Source organism: Armigeres subalbatus, unplaced genomic scaffold (genome assembly GCF_024139115.2).
Source record: "Armigeres subalbatus isolate Guangzhou_Male unplaced genomic scaffold, GZ_Asu_2 Contig41, whole genome shotgun sequence".
Classification (NCBI taxonomy): Eukaryota; Metazoa; Arthropoda; class Insecta; order Diptera; family Culicidae; genus Armigeres; species Armigeres subalbatus.
Genome location: NW_026943162.1, coordinates 418,329 through 431,796, shown reverse-complemented (window position 1 = coordinate 431,796; position 13,468 = coordinate 418,329). Strand labels below are relative to the sequence as shown.

Here is a 13,468-nt window from a genome sequence, read left to right as displayed (position 1 = left end):
GGGTAGTGTGAATAGGGACATGGAAAACGTGAATAAAAAGGGCAGAAAAATTTCAATAGACGTTGTTTGCAATGAGCGGTGATACGAGTGGTGGTTCATTATTTCAGTGAAAGTGCCCACTATTCGTACAGAGCCCATAATACGCATATGAATCTTAATGACATTCACTTTTGGTTTTGTTTATCCTATTACATATTAATAAAAAGATTTTAGTTCTAAAAAACTATAAAAAAAATTATTTTCGAGGTTGTTGCCAAAATCGGGAAGAAAATGTTGCCAAAATCGGGAAGAAAATGTTGCCAAAAACGGGTGTTGCCAAAATCGGGGGTAGACAAAAACGGGTGTTGCCAAAATCTGGATGGGACTGTATTTACATACAACACATCCATTCACGACTTAAACATTATAAATTATGGTCCACGACACTCAGCCTATAAAAAAGAAATGTCGTGAAAAAATCATACGAGCCTTAGCAAAGCAAAATTGGATTGGATTGGAAATTGGATCTGTGGATTTTTATAATCCATCTAACAGCATTCTAAGTTCTTTCTCATCAAAATTTAAATTACCTCTCTTTAAAATCTGAGAGATTTGCCAAAACTTTGTCGAAAATACAAAACCTAAATTGTTTACTGAAAATTTTAAATTTTCAAGAAATAGCAGCATTACGAAATCCCTAAAACACTTTACCAGACAAATCGGAAATGCCTGAATTGGATAGATGCATATGAAATCAATACCAAATTTTCAAAATGACTTATCTGCTTTTGTAAACAAAGATTCAAACGACGATTTGGCGATTCTGATAGCACTCCCAAGCAAACCAACAGCATCAACGCGTAGCAGGAGCTTTCGCCTACGTGTTGATAGGGTTGATTTGCGTGGGAGTGCTATCAGAATCGCCAAATCGACGTTTGAATTTTTGTTTACAAAGGCAGATAAGTCATTTTGAAAATTTGGTATGGAAATATTGTATCACATTTTTGATTCTGCGCCTTATAGGTCTAGTTTAGAAAGCATGAGATCATAATTGTTTTCCACAAAACTTCAAGAAAACTTGAAAATTTTTAAATATTGCTCATTTGCTGAGAAATTTGATTGATAAAATCAAGATTTGTTTGAAATTCTTCGGTCATCTAAGCATGCTAAAGACTTCAAGCCATATAGATAAAACTGTATAGCATAATTTGAAATCTTTTTGTTTAAAGTAATGTTATTTTTTATATAAATTTAGATCTTTTAACAACATTTTGCTTCAAATTTGAAACAAATTTTGTTGAAGAAATTTAAACATAATAACGTATATAAACATAATAACGTTGATATAATTTTGATATGGGCTTTATCATGAGGCATAGCCCCCGAATCAGTTCATTATCGCAACAGATTCCGAAAAACGTCTCTCACGGTATGCCACCTATCTAGAGAGTATACAGACATAAAAGTAAAAGATTTTGTCTTTCTCCTTTGGATTCAAATCCGTGGTTTCCAAAACCAAAAAAATATTTTTGGTCCTGAATTATTCGAAATTTAAAAACATGAAACCAAAAACAGATTCAACAGATTTGAAAAGAGAGAAGATGAATAAAATTCATTATCTGTAGTTAAGCTCAGACAGCTAGATACGTGCAATACTTATGCGAAGTAGCAAAAATTCTAGGGGGGGCTATAGCCCCCCTGTAGTTACGCCAATGGATAAAACTAATGTCTGCATCAAAGAGCACAACATTATTTAGTACGGAATCGATCGTGTTGTAGAAGATTATTAAACGAAGCACATTGATCTTGCGTTGGATTGATTTGAAACACAGTTTTCATCTTCTTGTTTTCAAAATAACTTCGTTTACAATAAATATTTTGTCGCTTACCAAGGGGTTTTACATGAATACTTTCTCGACTAACCAACGATTCTTTTTCCGTAGCGCTCACGGAGATACAGAGCATACCTCGGTCTCTAAAAACAATGAGTGTTACACTAATTTTCCTCTCCTAATACAAAATTGACTAGCACCGTTATTGACCAGCATCGTTATTGTTCATGAATTGGAAACACCGAAGCAAGTATACAATAAGAATAACTTTTTTGTATCCCAAGAATATTATTTAATTGGTGAGCTATGCATATTTGCTGTCTCTCGGCCAATCATGATTAGCAACTACGACGTGTACAGTTAAGAAACGTTATTAAGCTCTTCTTCGACTATTTGCACAATATGTGAGGAACATTGCAGATTTGTGGGCATTTCTAGATCTACGCATGGAATCTGCAAAAAAATCCAGAACGGTTTAAATTGCTGAAAATTCTTTACTTATGATTGCTTTCAGTACATACTGACCATAACAGCTGTTTTCATCTGCCAAGGACACACACAATAGATCAGTTTGTCGAGCTGATTGTATATAAGACTATCGGTCTGTGAAATGCACATGATTCTTTTAGTGAGCAAATGTATGCTATATATGTATGTAGACGAGGAATAAGAAGGAAAAAATTTTGGCAGACACACCCTTTTCAAATGTTGATCTAGTAATATCAATTCTATATCTGCGTATACGACTGACAGATGTGGATACATAGTTAAGTATCCCACTAAAAAAAAAATAATCTAAGCATTCGTTTTCAAATTTTGACTAAGCCAATACTGTAAAACCACGCTGACAAGATAATATGAAGTATGCTTCAGCATAATTACATAATTCTTAAGTGAACTAAGGTTTTAAACAAAATTTGAATCCATATATGAAAAATCCCACAATTTCTTTATTTTTATTTATATACTTTATATAAAACTGATATAAAATTGATCAGATTCAGGAGCACACGCTCCACGATGAATTCCTATGAAAGCGGCACAAATGCTGGAGTATTGCCTTATCGCCAATGGTATATGCGGCGAGAATGTGGAGATTTATCACTGATTGCCTCTTCAGTTTTTATAACTCTTTTGGTCGCAAAGCAGTTATTCGACTTCGAAAAAGTGAAATCAGAATTGCGTACATAATGTTAAACCAATTCAATAAAAATTCCGCGGAAAAAAAGTCAAAATTTCGTTTCGTTTCGAAAAATTTCGAATTAAACGACCATCGATTTCGTATCGTTTCGAAGTCTCGAAAGAAATCTATATTTCGTTTCGTTTCGATCCGAATCAACATAGACATTTCAAATTTCGTTTCGTTTCGTTTCGTTAGGAAAAAGTGTGTTATCGCATACCCTTACTTCGGACTACCGTTCCGCGGGAGGCTGCAAAGTTTATGCATCGTTGGCCGTTGTCGTTCGATACGGTATGCAGACTATCCGGTCCGATGACCGGTCTATACATTTCCTCCCTTCCTACCTGAGCGTTCATGTCACCGATGACGATTTTGACGTCCCGCAGTGGGCATCCATCGTATGTCTGCTCCAGCTGCGCATAGAACGCTTCTTTCTCGTCGTCGGATCTCCCTTCGTGTGGGCAGTGCACGTTGATGATGCTATAGTGTAAGAAACGGCCTTTTATCCTCAGCTTGCACATCCTTGCGTTTATTGGCTGCCACCCAATCACGCGTTGGCGCATCTTTCCCAGCACTATGAAGCCGGTTCCCAGCTCGTTGTTGGTGCCACAGCTTTGGTAGAAGGTAGCCGCTCGATGCCCGCTTTTCCACACTTTCTGTCCTGTCCAGCAGATTTCCTGCAGCGCTACGACATCGAAGTTGCGGGGATGTAATTCATCGTAGATTATCCTGTCGCAACCTGCGAAGCCTAGCGACTTGCAGTTCCATGTTCCAAGCTTCCAATCGTGATCCTTTATTCGTCGCCTAGGTCGTTGCCGATTGTATCGAGTCGTATTATCTTCTATGTCGTTCGTAATAGTTGTTTTTAAAGGCGGCTTATTGGGCCTGCGCAAACCTCCTGTCTCGTCGGAGGGCCGTCGTGTCAGGGCTGTTTAGCGTCCCACCTAACACCAGGACTTGGGCTTGTGCGCTTTGAGCGGCACACGGTCGCTTTGGCGGAGCCTACTTGCGGATACATGCAGCTTTTTATAGAGGTTTAACAGGGCCCACTGTCAAACCCCACCACATCCTAGGCAGGCGCCACAACTCGCAGATGGCCTGGGGAGGGATCGTCAAGCCCTTGGACATAGTCCCTGCTGCCCACGCCTGACATCTATGTCGATTTCTAATCAATCTGATAGATATCCGGATGAACTTGACAAATATTTGTCATTATGACAAACAGTGGACTGCGGGCTTTAACAACTGCTCTATTTGCCCATCGGATTTCTCGACTGCTCTTTCAGAAACAAAATAAACTTTGTGTACGCCATTCGATCCAAATCCAATTAAAATCAAATCCAAATCAAATATCAACGCAATCCAATCCAAATTCAAATCAAATCCAAAAACCAACTCAAACCCAACCTAAAATCAATCTGAATCCAATTTTAATTCAATCCAAATCCAATCCAATTAAATTCAACTTACCTCGATGTAATTATTTCATCTTGCTAAAGTATTAGAAAGCCAAAGGAATAGTCTGAAAGTAAAATTTAATACGACATTCAAAAAGCGGAAAACTTTGATGTAATTGTAAATAATTTATCGACTACCAAGCGACCCACCAGGTACCGTACCGCAATGATTTTTAGAAATTAGATAAAAAGGAGTTTGCGTCAGATAGAACAAATCTTAGTAAATTTCCTCATACCCCATCATTGTATTTGCCAAAATATCGTTATTTTTTTTTCTATTTGGATTGGATTTGATTAAGATTTGAATTAGATTTTTATTTGATTTAGATTGGATTTGTTAAGGATTGGATTAGAATATGAATTAGATTTGTATTGGATTTGAATTGTATTTAGATTGGATTTGAATTGAATTTGGGTTGGATTTGAATAAGATTTTGATATGATTTGGATTGGATTTGAATTGAATTTGGATTGGATTTAGATTGGATTTTGATTAGTTTTGGACTTCATTCTATTTTACCGAAATATTGTATAAAAAAAGTAGTTCATTGACCTCGTAGAATTTGAAGTTCTCAATCATCTAATCATTACTTAGATCCTAATCTAAAAGCTGGTAAAGATTTGTGGGACAAAATAGTGACCCACAGTTTGGGTACCTATCTTCTAAAGATATTTCCGAACACAGACTTGAAAAAAAATTCTCCTTCGGCCCGAAAATAGCTTGTTTTCGTCTCATCGAAACAAAAAGAACTAACCGTGATTATTATAATACTTTCCATTGCGTTGCGTTTATCGTTTCCTGGAAATGGTTCCCCTTTTTTAAAATCGTTGTTGAACTAAATCTGTAGATTAAAAAAACACTTTAATAAAGGTAAAAAAAATCTTTCAAAAATGCCCCACATTCGACAACGGAACAATATGCGAAGTCTACTGGTATTCAAAACTTTTCTTAAGAAAAGTATCACCAATACACACGACCACGAAACCCACACTCAATTCAATGGTTAGTTGCATAAATTGTGACAAAAGGGGAAAGAAGAGTTGAGGTTCTACCAAACATACTCGACGCGATTCTACCGCTTGGCGACAGCGATTCTGTCTCCGTTGATGTGAAAGTGTAAATCGAACATTGTAGGACCCAATGATAGAATCGCGGCGACTAATTGTCGCCATAGCGGCGATGTAATCGCTTATGTCTGAGAGAACCTCTAAAAATAGTACACGTATAGATCATTCGAAACAAACATAAACATAAAGGAATTCTTCGATAGATAAAAAATAACAAGACCAATATGATTTGTAATCTCCTTCGTTGTCAGTTTATTGCTTCAAGAGAACACAGTCGTTTCACGTATACTTTACATCATAATATATTTACACTAAATCCTACGGTGTCAGATGCTATTTTATTCATTAAAAAAAAGAATCTCACTTTCCAGATCTCATTTGTTGCGGCTCGGCAGAGTATGTAGGCATTGACTTAGAATCAACTAAGGCTAAGACTGCGGCATCGGCGGCAGCAACAGTAGGTACTCCTGCCCGGCTTACGCACTGTTGATTGGGGCATCCTGTCCCGGTTGGATTCCTCCAGTTGGGCCGGTGCCGACCTTCGGGTGGTAGCCATTCTCATCGGCGGTGTAGTTCACCCAGTAGGTCTGGCCATCGGGTCCAACGAACGTGTAGGATCCCTGGACGAACAGCACCTTGACGTCATTTCCATCGGCGTCCTTCGAGTCCTTGTAGGTTCCTACCTCGGACCGGATCTGACCGTCACTGAGTTCGTATCTGGAAAGATAGGGCACAATGGTTTCGTATGTTATTAGATAGAATAAAGTTGCTGCTATATTATTATTTTGTACTTGGATTATACCGAAACGCACGAGCTCAAACGAAGTGATGTATCAAAAACATTCAGGGAAATGTTCCAATCGAAGAAATGGTTTTAATGAGTTTTTACCTGACTCGACTAGTATAGAAAACCCTTCCGCACGCGACGGCATATGAGCAAATCAAACCACCTTCCTTTTGCCAGTGGAGATATATCAGCTTCCACACAGATATTCTTCCTTCCCTTCATACGGGAGTTTGGCAGAAGGAAGGTCGTGCGATATATACCATCACAAATATTGCTCTCCGCTCGCTTTCAAATCGACTTCTATAAAAACATTTTTCATGCCTGCCGTATCCTAAAGGAACTATCAATTCTATACTTTCGCCTCTAATTCTATCATGAACATGTAATTCTAAGTTTGGAAGATGATATTAGCATTTCTCGTTTAACTTCACGTAGAAGTAATTCACTCAAATCATTAATTAATGGATGAAATAATAATAAAATATAGTTCTGTAGTTTGAAAACATTATCCTGGCCAAGCATATTATGATCTTTGGTACAAGTCTCATGGCAGGCCAGTATTACAATGAATGAACAAGGGTAGTTAATAATGGGTCCTGCCATCAAGATTCGAAAGCTTGTACAAGAATTGCCATACGATCGCTCAATTGATTGTAGGGTTCGAGCTGGAAAAATAGCACTGTAATCCGGAGTGATAAAGCCTACGATTGGTAGCCCAAGTGCCATAGATCGGTCGATAAACAGTACTCTTATTCTAAAAAGCTGTGGGCATAAAAAATCTTTTTGGAAATTCGTGTGCTATTTGGCAATGGAAATACAGGGTTAGATTACTTTCAGACATATTCTAGCTTAGATTGCATATTCAAAGAAGATAGCAACTCGATTGATCTTTTTAGAAAATTCAGAAGATATTCCTGGCTTTGAACGATCTATCCGTAATAATTTGGGCATAGAAATGGCAAACTGGCTGCCTGTTCTTCTCTAATAGGAGATTTAGGGCGTTTACTTTGCAGGGCCGCAATCACACTTGCTGCCGAATCCGTTAAAAAGAGTACAGGCTTGTTGGGTGGGGTAGTGGCTGCAATGAAAATACGCTGCACTGGGAGGGCAGGCTATCGGAAATAGTCAGGCCGTTCCCGGATACACCTATCCCGCCACTACGGTGCGTGTGCAACCCATTGATGCATCGATGCTCGAAACTAACGAAAACGACATTCAGCAACTCCACAACCAACCTACGTATTACCTCTTTAATGGTTCCTCTTTAAAAATGAGTAATTTACTTTAGTAGTGGAGCGCCTCGCTCCGTGCCAGTGAAGTGAGCACTTGGAAGGAGACCGGCACAAGCCACCGTACCATTTACACAAAACGGGGATCTTCTGGAGTAACACATATCATAAGTAACTACCATGTTTCTCCTTTAAGGTGGTTATACAACAAGGCCACAAATCAGCCATCTTGGAAACCACGTGTTTTTCTAGTGATTTTTCAAGAGCACGAATTGAGAGAACCACAACGCCAACGGGGATGAAACTCTTCGTAGATCGTTTGCTTACTCGTGCTTAACAATCGACTTCAATTTCAGCATTGTACGAAAATTATTACGCTTGATTTGACCTTTTGATAAAATGAGGTAGAAAACCGTGTGGTGAATTTAAAATTCACCACATGGTTTGATTGTATAATCACCTTAAGTGTAACCGACGGCTTTCGATGAGTTCATTTCACACAGTAACTGCCAGTAGGGCCCTTATGCTTTTCGCTGTGGGAACTGATCGATAGTTTTTGGAAAATACGCATTTTTAAGACTTGGCACAAATTAGGCAATAAGGTGGCCAAAACCAAAGCCAAGTTTGCCATTTAAGATGTTTTTATGAGATATTGCGAAAAAAGATTCGGCTGTTGGTGGGACTTAAACCACACTATTTCATTAAGTACACTGACGTAAGTATTACCAATAACACAACAGTTGCCCTTGCGAGAAATTGTTCCTTAACCAGCTAATAACGATGGCATACGTTCGTGTACTTAACGGAACAGTGTGGGTTCAAGTTCTACCGGCAGCCGAATCTTTTTTCACAATGTCTCATAAAAACACCTTAAATGGCAAACTTAACTATGTATATCAAAATTTAACACCTTTTCCAAAAAAGATATTTGCAGATACAGAGTGAAAAATCGGTATGCTTCGTTCAGTTACGTATTGCTCCTAAATTAGGTCGGTGGATGGAATGATGTAGTTTGAGAATTCCCCGTTCACAAAATCCGCTAAGAACTGTCAGAAAAATATATTTGAGGAATACCGAATAGAATTATTTCTTTTGAAATTCTTCCAAAAACTGTTTCGAGCTTTTCAGAATTTTCTTCATGAATTCTGCAGAAATTACTTCAGAAATTCTTTCAGTAATTTCTTTCTTGAATTTTTGCGATATCTTTCAGGCATTCCTCTTATTTTTTCAGGGATCCTTTCGAGATGAATTTCTTTGGAAATTCTTCTAGCAATATCTTTGAATACTGTTCAGGATTTTTGAAGTTGCTACAAGAATTTATTTGGAATTCTTACAATATAAGTCTTCTGGAATACAGGAACTTATTCGAAGTTTTCTTCAGGAATTGCTCCATGAGTTTCGTATAAATTCCCCGAGAGTACCTGAGCAATTCCTCCGGGAGATTCTTAAAATTAAAAGAGCCCAAAATCCGCGGAAAATTTTCCTGAGCTGTGAGGCTCCCTTCATCAGAGCAGTGTTGGTAGAATCATGCTCAAATCTCACTCACTGCTTCATGCGCGAGCTGACTGCTTGCGATTCTGCGGGGAAAATTACGCGAGTTTTTCACGCAGAATCGCATCGTTTCGCTTATTCGCCGAAAAATGATTTCGCTCCAAAAAGTGTTAGGGGAACTGTTGCGATCTCCATCTCACTGAACATATATTCATCTCATCGGGAAACAAAGAAATGCAGCACCAATTTCGTCGCCTGTTTTGTCAACATGCGTGCTCACTGCAGAAAAATCCACAAAATAATACAATCCAATTTCCTTTCAATTGCTTTGTTTTGATGGGATGAATATCGGAGCCATGAGATGAATTCCGGAGCAGTTTTCCTATTTATATCCACCAAAAGTAAATTCCACTATCCGACACACCAGTGCACTGGATGTCCTGGATCATATGTGTCGAATCAGAACAAACATGATGCTACGCACCAACATATCCACTGACAGATGGAACTGAAAATGTTTTTTATTCAGGGTTCGGGTTACACCAGGTTTAAAAACGAATTCGACATTAGAATCGACAGCAACATGAGATAATAATATGTTATCAATAATGATGATTCATATTTGAAAACAAATTATGATTTCAGCAAAGGGTGGTCTCAGAAATATCAATAAGACATCGATTAAAATGATCCGATATCTGTCAAGCTCGCGAGCAGGGTTATTCAACAATTTTCGAACTGTCGCTTTAAAGTTTAATTATCCAAATAAGACAGGCCCTGAATCACCATTTGACACAGATCTCTACATCCTCGATTGGGCCCCACGCTCGCAAAGTCTGTTCCTGAATCTGGTCAGCTCATTTCGCTCACTGCGCTCCACGCCGAGTTGAAGCAGACACCATCTTTACAGGGTTGATGTCAGCATTTTGCAACATGCCCTGCCCATCGTTCCTTCCGGCTTTAGCTAACGTCTCTGGAATACTCCGAGGTCTTGCAAGTCCTCCTCGAGTTAGTCCAAGTTTCATGTCCGTAGAGGACTATCGGTCTTATGAGCGTGCAGGTGTTAATCTTTTTGACCCGATTCTTCTGAAGTCCGTAGTATGAGACCTGAATTCAACAGATGATGCCTTCGTATTCCACGACTAACGTGCTAACGGCCGATAAGAATCCAAGGTAATGAATTCATCGACCACCAAAAGTTCCCCGACTATTTATTTATTTATTTGATTTAAATTCATCTGACAGGACTCTTAATGAATGCTACTTAAACTATTTCAAACATTAATTGGGCGCATAGAACGTTTAATTTTTTGTCTAAATACTGACGAAGACATACCAAACTCAAACAAGTACGATACATCATGGAAGGCGACTTATAGAGAACATCGGATTAATGCCATATAAAGATCGATGAAAATTTGTAGCGAGCATCCGCTCAAGGCTTCTACGTTGTATCCTGAATTGAATTGAATTGCATTTGCATTCAGAGATAACCTTCAGAATTGCATTCAGAGATAACCTTGCAAGAAGATTCGGAGAGTCTATTTCACCGTCCAGTACTTTGGCAGCAGTCACAGCTATTGAATGGTCCGCCGTTGTTCGAGTGTTTTGATTCCAAGCAAACAACGAGCAGTGTGGTCCTCCATAGAAGCAGCCATAAAGCATAGCGACAAATCGTTTGTGAATTCGTTCAACCTACCAATCCAGTTCTGAACGATTATCGTTGAAGGTTAGTCTGGAATCAAGCAGGAAACAAATCTTTTTTGACTGACCCTCTGAATAACTTTTCGCCAATTTTGTAATTCATTTGAACAATGGCGATACATCATGCACTTTCTAAATACGATGCCGGAAATCCCACCTGGTCCTGGTGTTGTGGAGGATTTTATCTTTCGCAGCATCTCGCAGGTTATCTTCAGTCACGAGTGGAATTCAATGTCGCACAGATTTCGTGTTGCAAAATCTATTGCAAACGCTGGAAAATGCTTTGCGAAAGTTCGCATTTCCGAAGCAGTTGTTTCTTTCTTCGACAAAAGATACTGAATCTGGAACACCTCGTTCAGTTTACGCTTAGAGTTCACGAAATTCCAGAACCGTTTAGGATATCGACGGAGACTTCTTTGCATTCTGTCAACATACTGCATGTAAAGATGATTGTTGAGCGATCTGTAGGCATCACTAGCGCTTGAAAACTTCGTCTTTGAAGTGGTAATAGTCTTCGGCATTGACGCTGGCATGCATTTTCTCGCGTTTTAGCGAAAGGAGTCTACTGTTCCGCAGTGGCTTCGCAGGTAAACGCCTTTTGGAACGTTCGATGAAACCTGTTCAAGACAACTTGGAAAATATTTGCGCAGCATTGTCAACATCAACATTAGCGAGAATTCCGTTCCAATCGACATGCTCTAAGAAGTTATGTAGCGAGGCCAAATCGATGCGTTTAAAGTCCAATGGAAGAGTGACTTCGTGATCGAATAAGGGCTCACTATCGGTAACGATGAGTGCGATTTCTAGAGAAGGATGCGGGCGATCAACCTTCAATAAAGCTACAGCAGCTTCAGTTACAACGCAGGAATCGATGTGGGTGAACACCAAATCTAGAATATTGTTCTAGGGATTCATTACTTGACAATACTTTTTTTAATTCAACATGGGATGTTGTCTTGTAAGCAGGCGCTCGCCAAACCAACGCAATCTGTTTCCACACGATCTTAGCTTGATTTAAATCACCACAAACAATAATCGAATCACTGATAGCGTCGCGAAATATTTCATGAACTGATATGTAGTTGATTCATTCTGGCAATTCTGGGGAATATATCACAAACAAGAGAGACTAATCTGCTACTCGAACCCTGGCTAAACAAGCTCAAGATCTTCCATCACACACGAAATTGACGATGAAAGAAGCGTTCGATGAACAGCGATGAGGGTACCACCTCCTGATTTCTTGGGGCTATTAGATGCATCACGATCGTTCCGGTAGGCCACATATATGATTGCACAGGCGGTGATCGATTCTCGAATATTGTTCAAGAGCAAATACTCGCCTCTGAAGGAGGTGCATGCTCCTCCTCCTCCAAATATCGCGTTGTTCCAAGGACGCATGCAAATGCTTTCTCCACGTTCAGCGTGTCATACAGGTACTGATCATCGTGATCGAATTCGTCCGGTGGTAGAAATTTGGAAGGCATCCCGTCACCATCAATCAACTGCAACGGCGAAATTGGTGCGGATTCGTCAAATCTGTTGTCTATCCGGAATAAATTTATACCGCTTTTATACCGATGTTGGATTTTTCTACAGGCAACTTTCCCAACTTCGGAAGTAGTGCGCTGGATTCGTGCGCTTCCGAATTCTAACTTGGTGCTACGACAATAAAATCAGAATACTCGCCTCTGGCTGAGACCACCTGGTCTCCACCGTCCACAATATGACGTTCTATTGTTAGTTCATCTGCGTGGCGCTGACGAAAGGATATCGTGACACTGCTTCTCAGGCGGGCCCTGTGCGCGTCGGTTTTACCAGGTTTTACCCACTAGCAAGTACTTTGTCTTCGATGCATTCAGCATTCAGCACCAAAACTAATCTAGCAGTCCTTTGAAATGTGCATAAAAAATCCGCTTGCTTAATCGAAACAAAAAAATAAGCGACCGATATTCGCTCGAGAAAAAATCTTGCGCTGAGTTTCATAGGCGTAACTGTATAGATCGATTTTCTTCGTCGCTGTTTTCTTTTTATTATTGACCGATTGCGCTATAGTTTGTCGATAATTTAACGGTTTGGTGTGATAAGGATGATTGTATCTTGCACCAGAATCAATAAGCACGGTTGTACTTTTGAAACAATTGAGTTATTACAAAATATAAAATCGGTTAAACAATTGATCAATACAGTTACGCCCCTATGAAATAAGCGCAGAATTATAATAATTATGTAGGTACAAGACACGACGCACGATGTAAACTACTTTAAACAGTTCAGTGCATTCAAATTTGAAGTTCCATCAGTCAATTACAAATTTCAGCTCCGAAAAGTTATTGCAGCATAAACCGAATTTCATGGATCTTTAAAGATTAGTTGATACAAGTGGCGTAGCGTTATTTGTGTCACTAAACAAAGCCCAAAAATGTTTTAATTCTGGAAATCAATCTTTAAGAAAAACATTTTAAGTATAATGTTAGATTGCATGAAATGTATTGCGACTGGCATTTTAAAAGTTCATATTGTTTCCAGTGTTTTGCCATTAAAATGTCTAAAGATATAAAAGATGCTAGTATGGCTCTATTGTGTTTTACCACTTTTCGTCAAGCGGTCGTGTCTTGTACCACAACCTCAATGATTTTGTTTTTTCAATAAATGCGCATTTTCAATCACTAAGCAACAAAACCAAACTAAGAATACAGCGATAAGATTCCACTTCGCCAGAGACAGCCTTTCAATGATTT

General features: G+C 39.0%; 1 protein-coding gene across 1 annotated transcript; it reads right to left on the bottom strand.

Annotated features, from left to right (window-relative positions):
• Positions 1 to 5,741: 5,741 nt before the first annotated feature.
• Positions 5,742 to 12,214, bottom strand: LOC134204125 (uncharacterized). The gene is made up of 2 exons (XM_062678956.1): positions 12,071 to 12,214; positions 5,742 to 6,331 (listed from the first exon to the last, which is right to left on the bottom strand). The coding sequence occupies exons 1-2, from the start codon at positions 12,212 to 12,214 to the stop codon at positions 5,993 to 5,995; spliced, it is 483 nt and encodes a 160-aa protein (XP_062534940.1). The 3' UTR covers positions 5,742 to 5,992.
• Positions 12,215 to 13,468: the final 1,254 nt, after the last annotated feature.

Bases quoted from the DNA above. Each gene is read 5' to 3' on its own strand.
- LOC134204125 (XM_062678956.1), bottom strand. From the start codon at position 12,214: ATGCCTTCCAAATTTCTACCACCGGACGAATTCGATCACGATGATCAG. The intron at 6,332-12,070 runs GCGAGTATTTGC...ACTTCGTTTGAG, and splicing joins AGCATGCACCTCCTTCAGAG to CTCGTGCGTTTCGGTATAAT.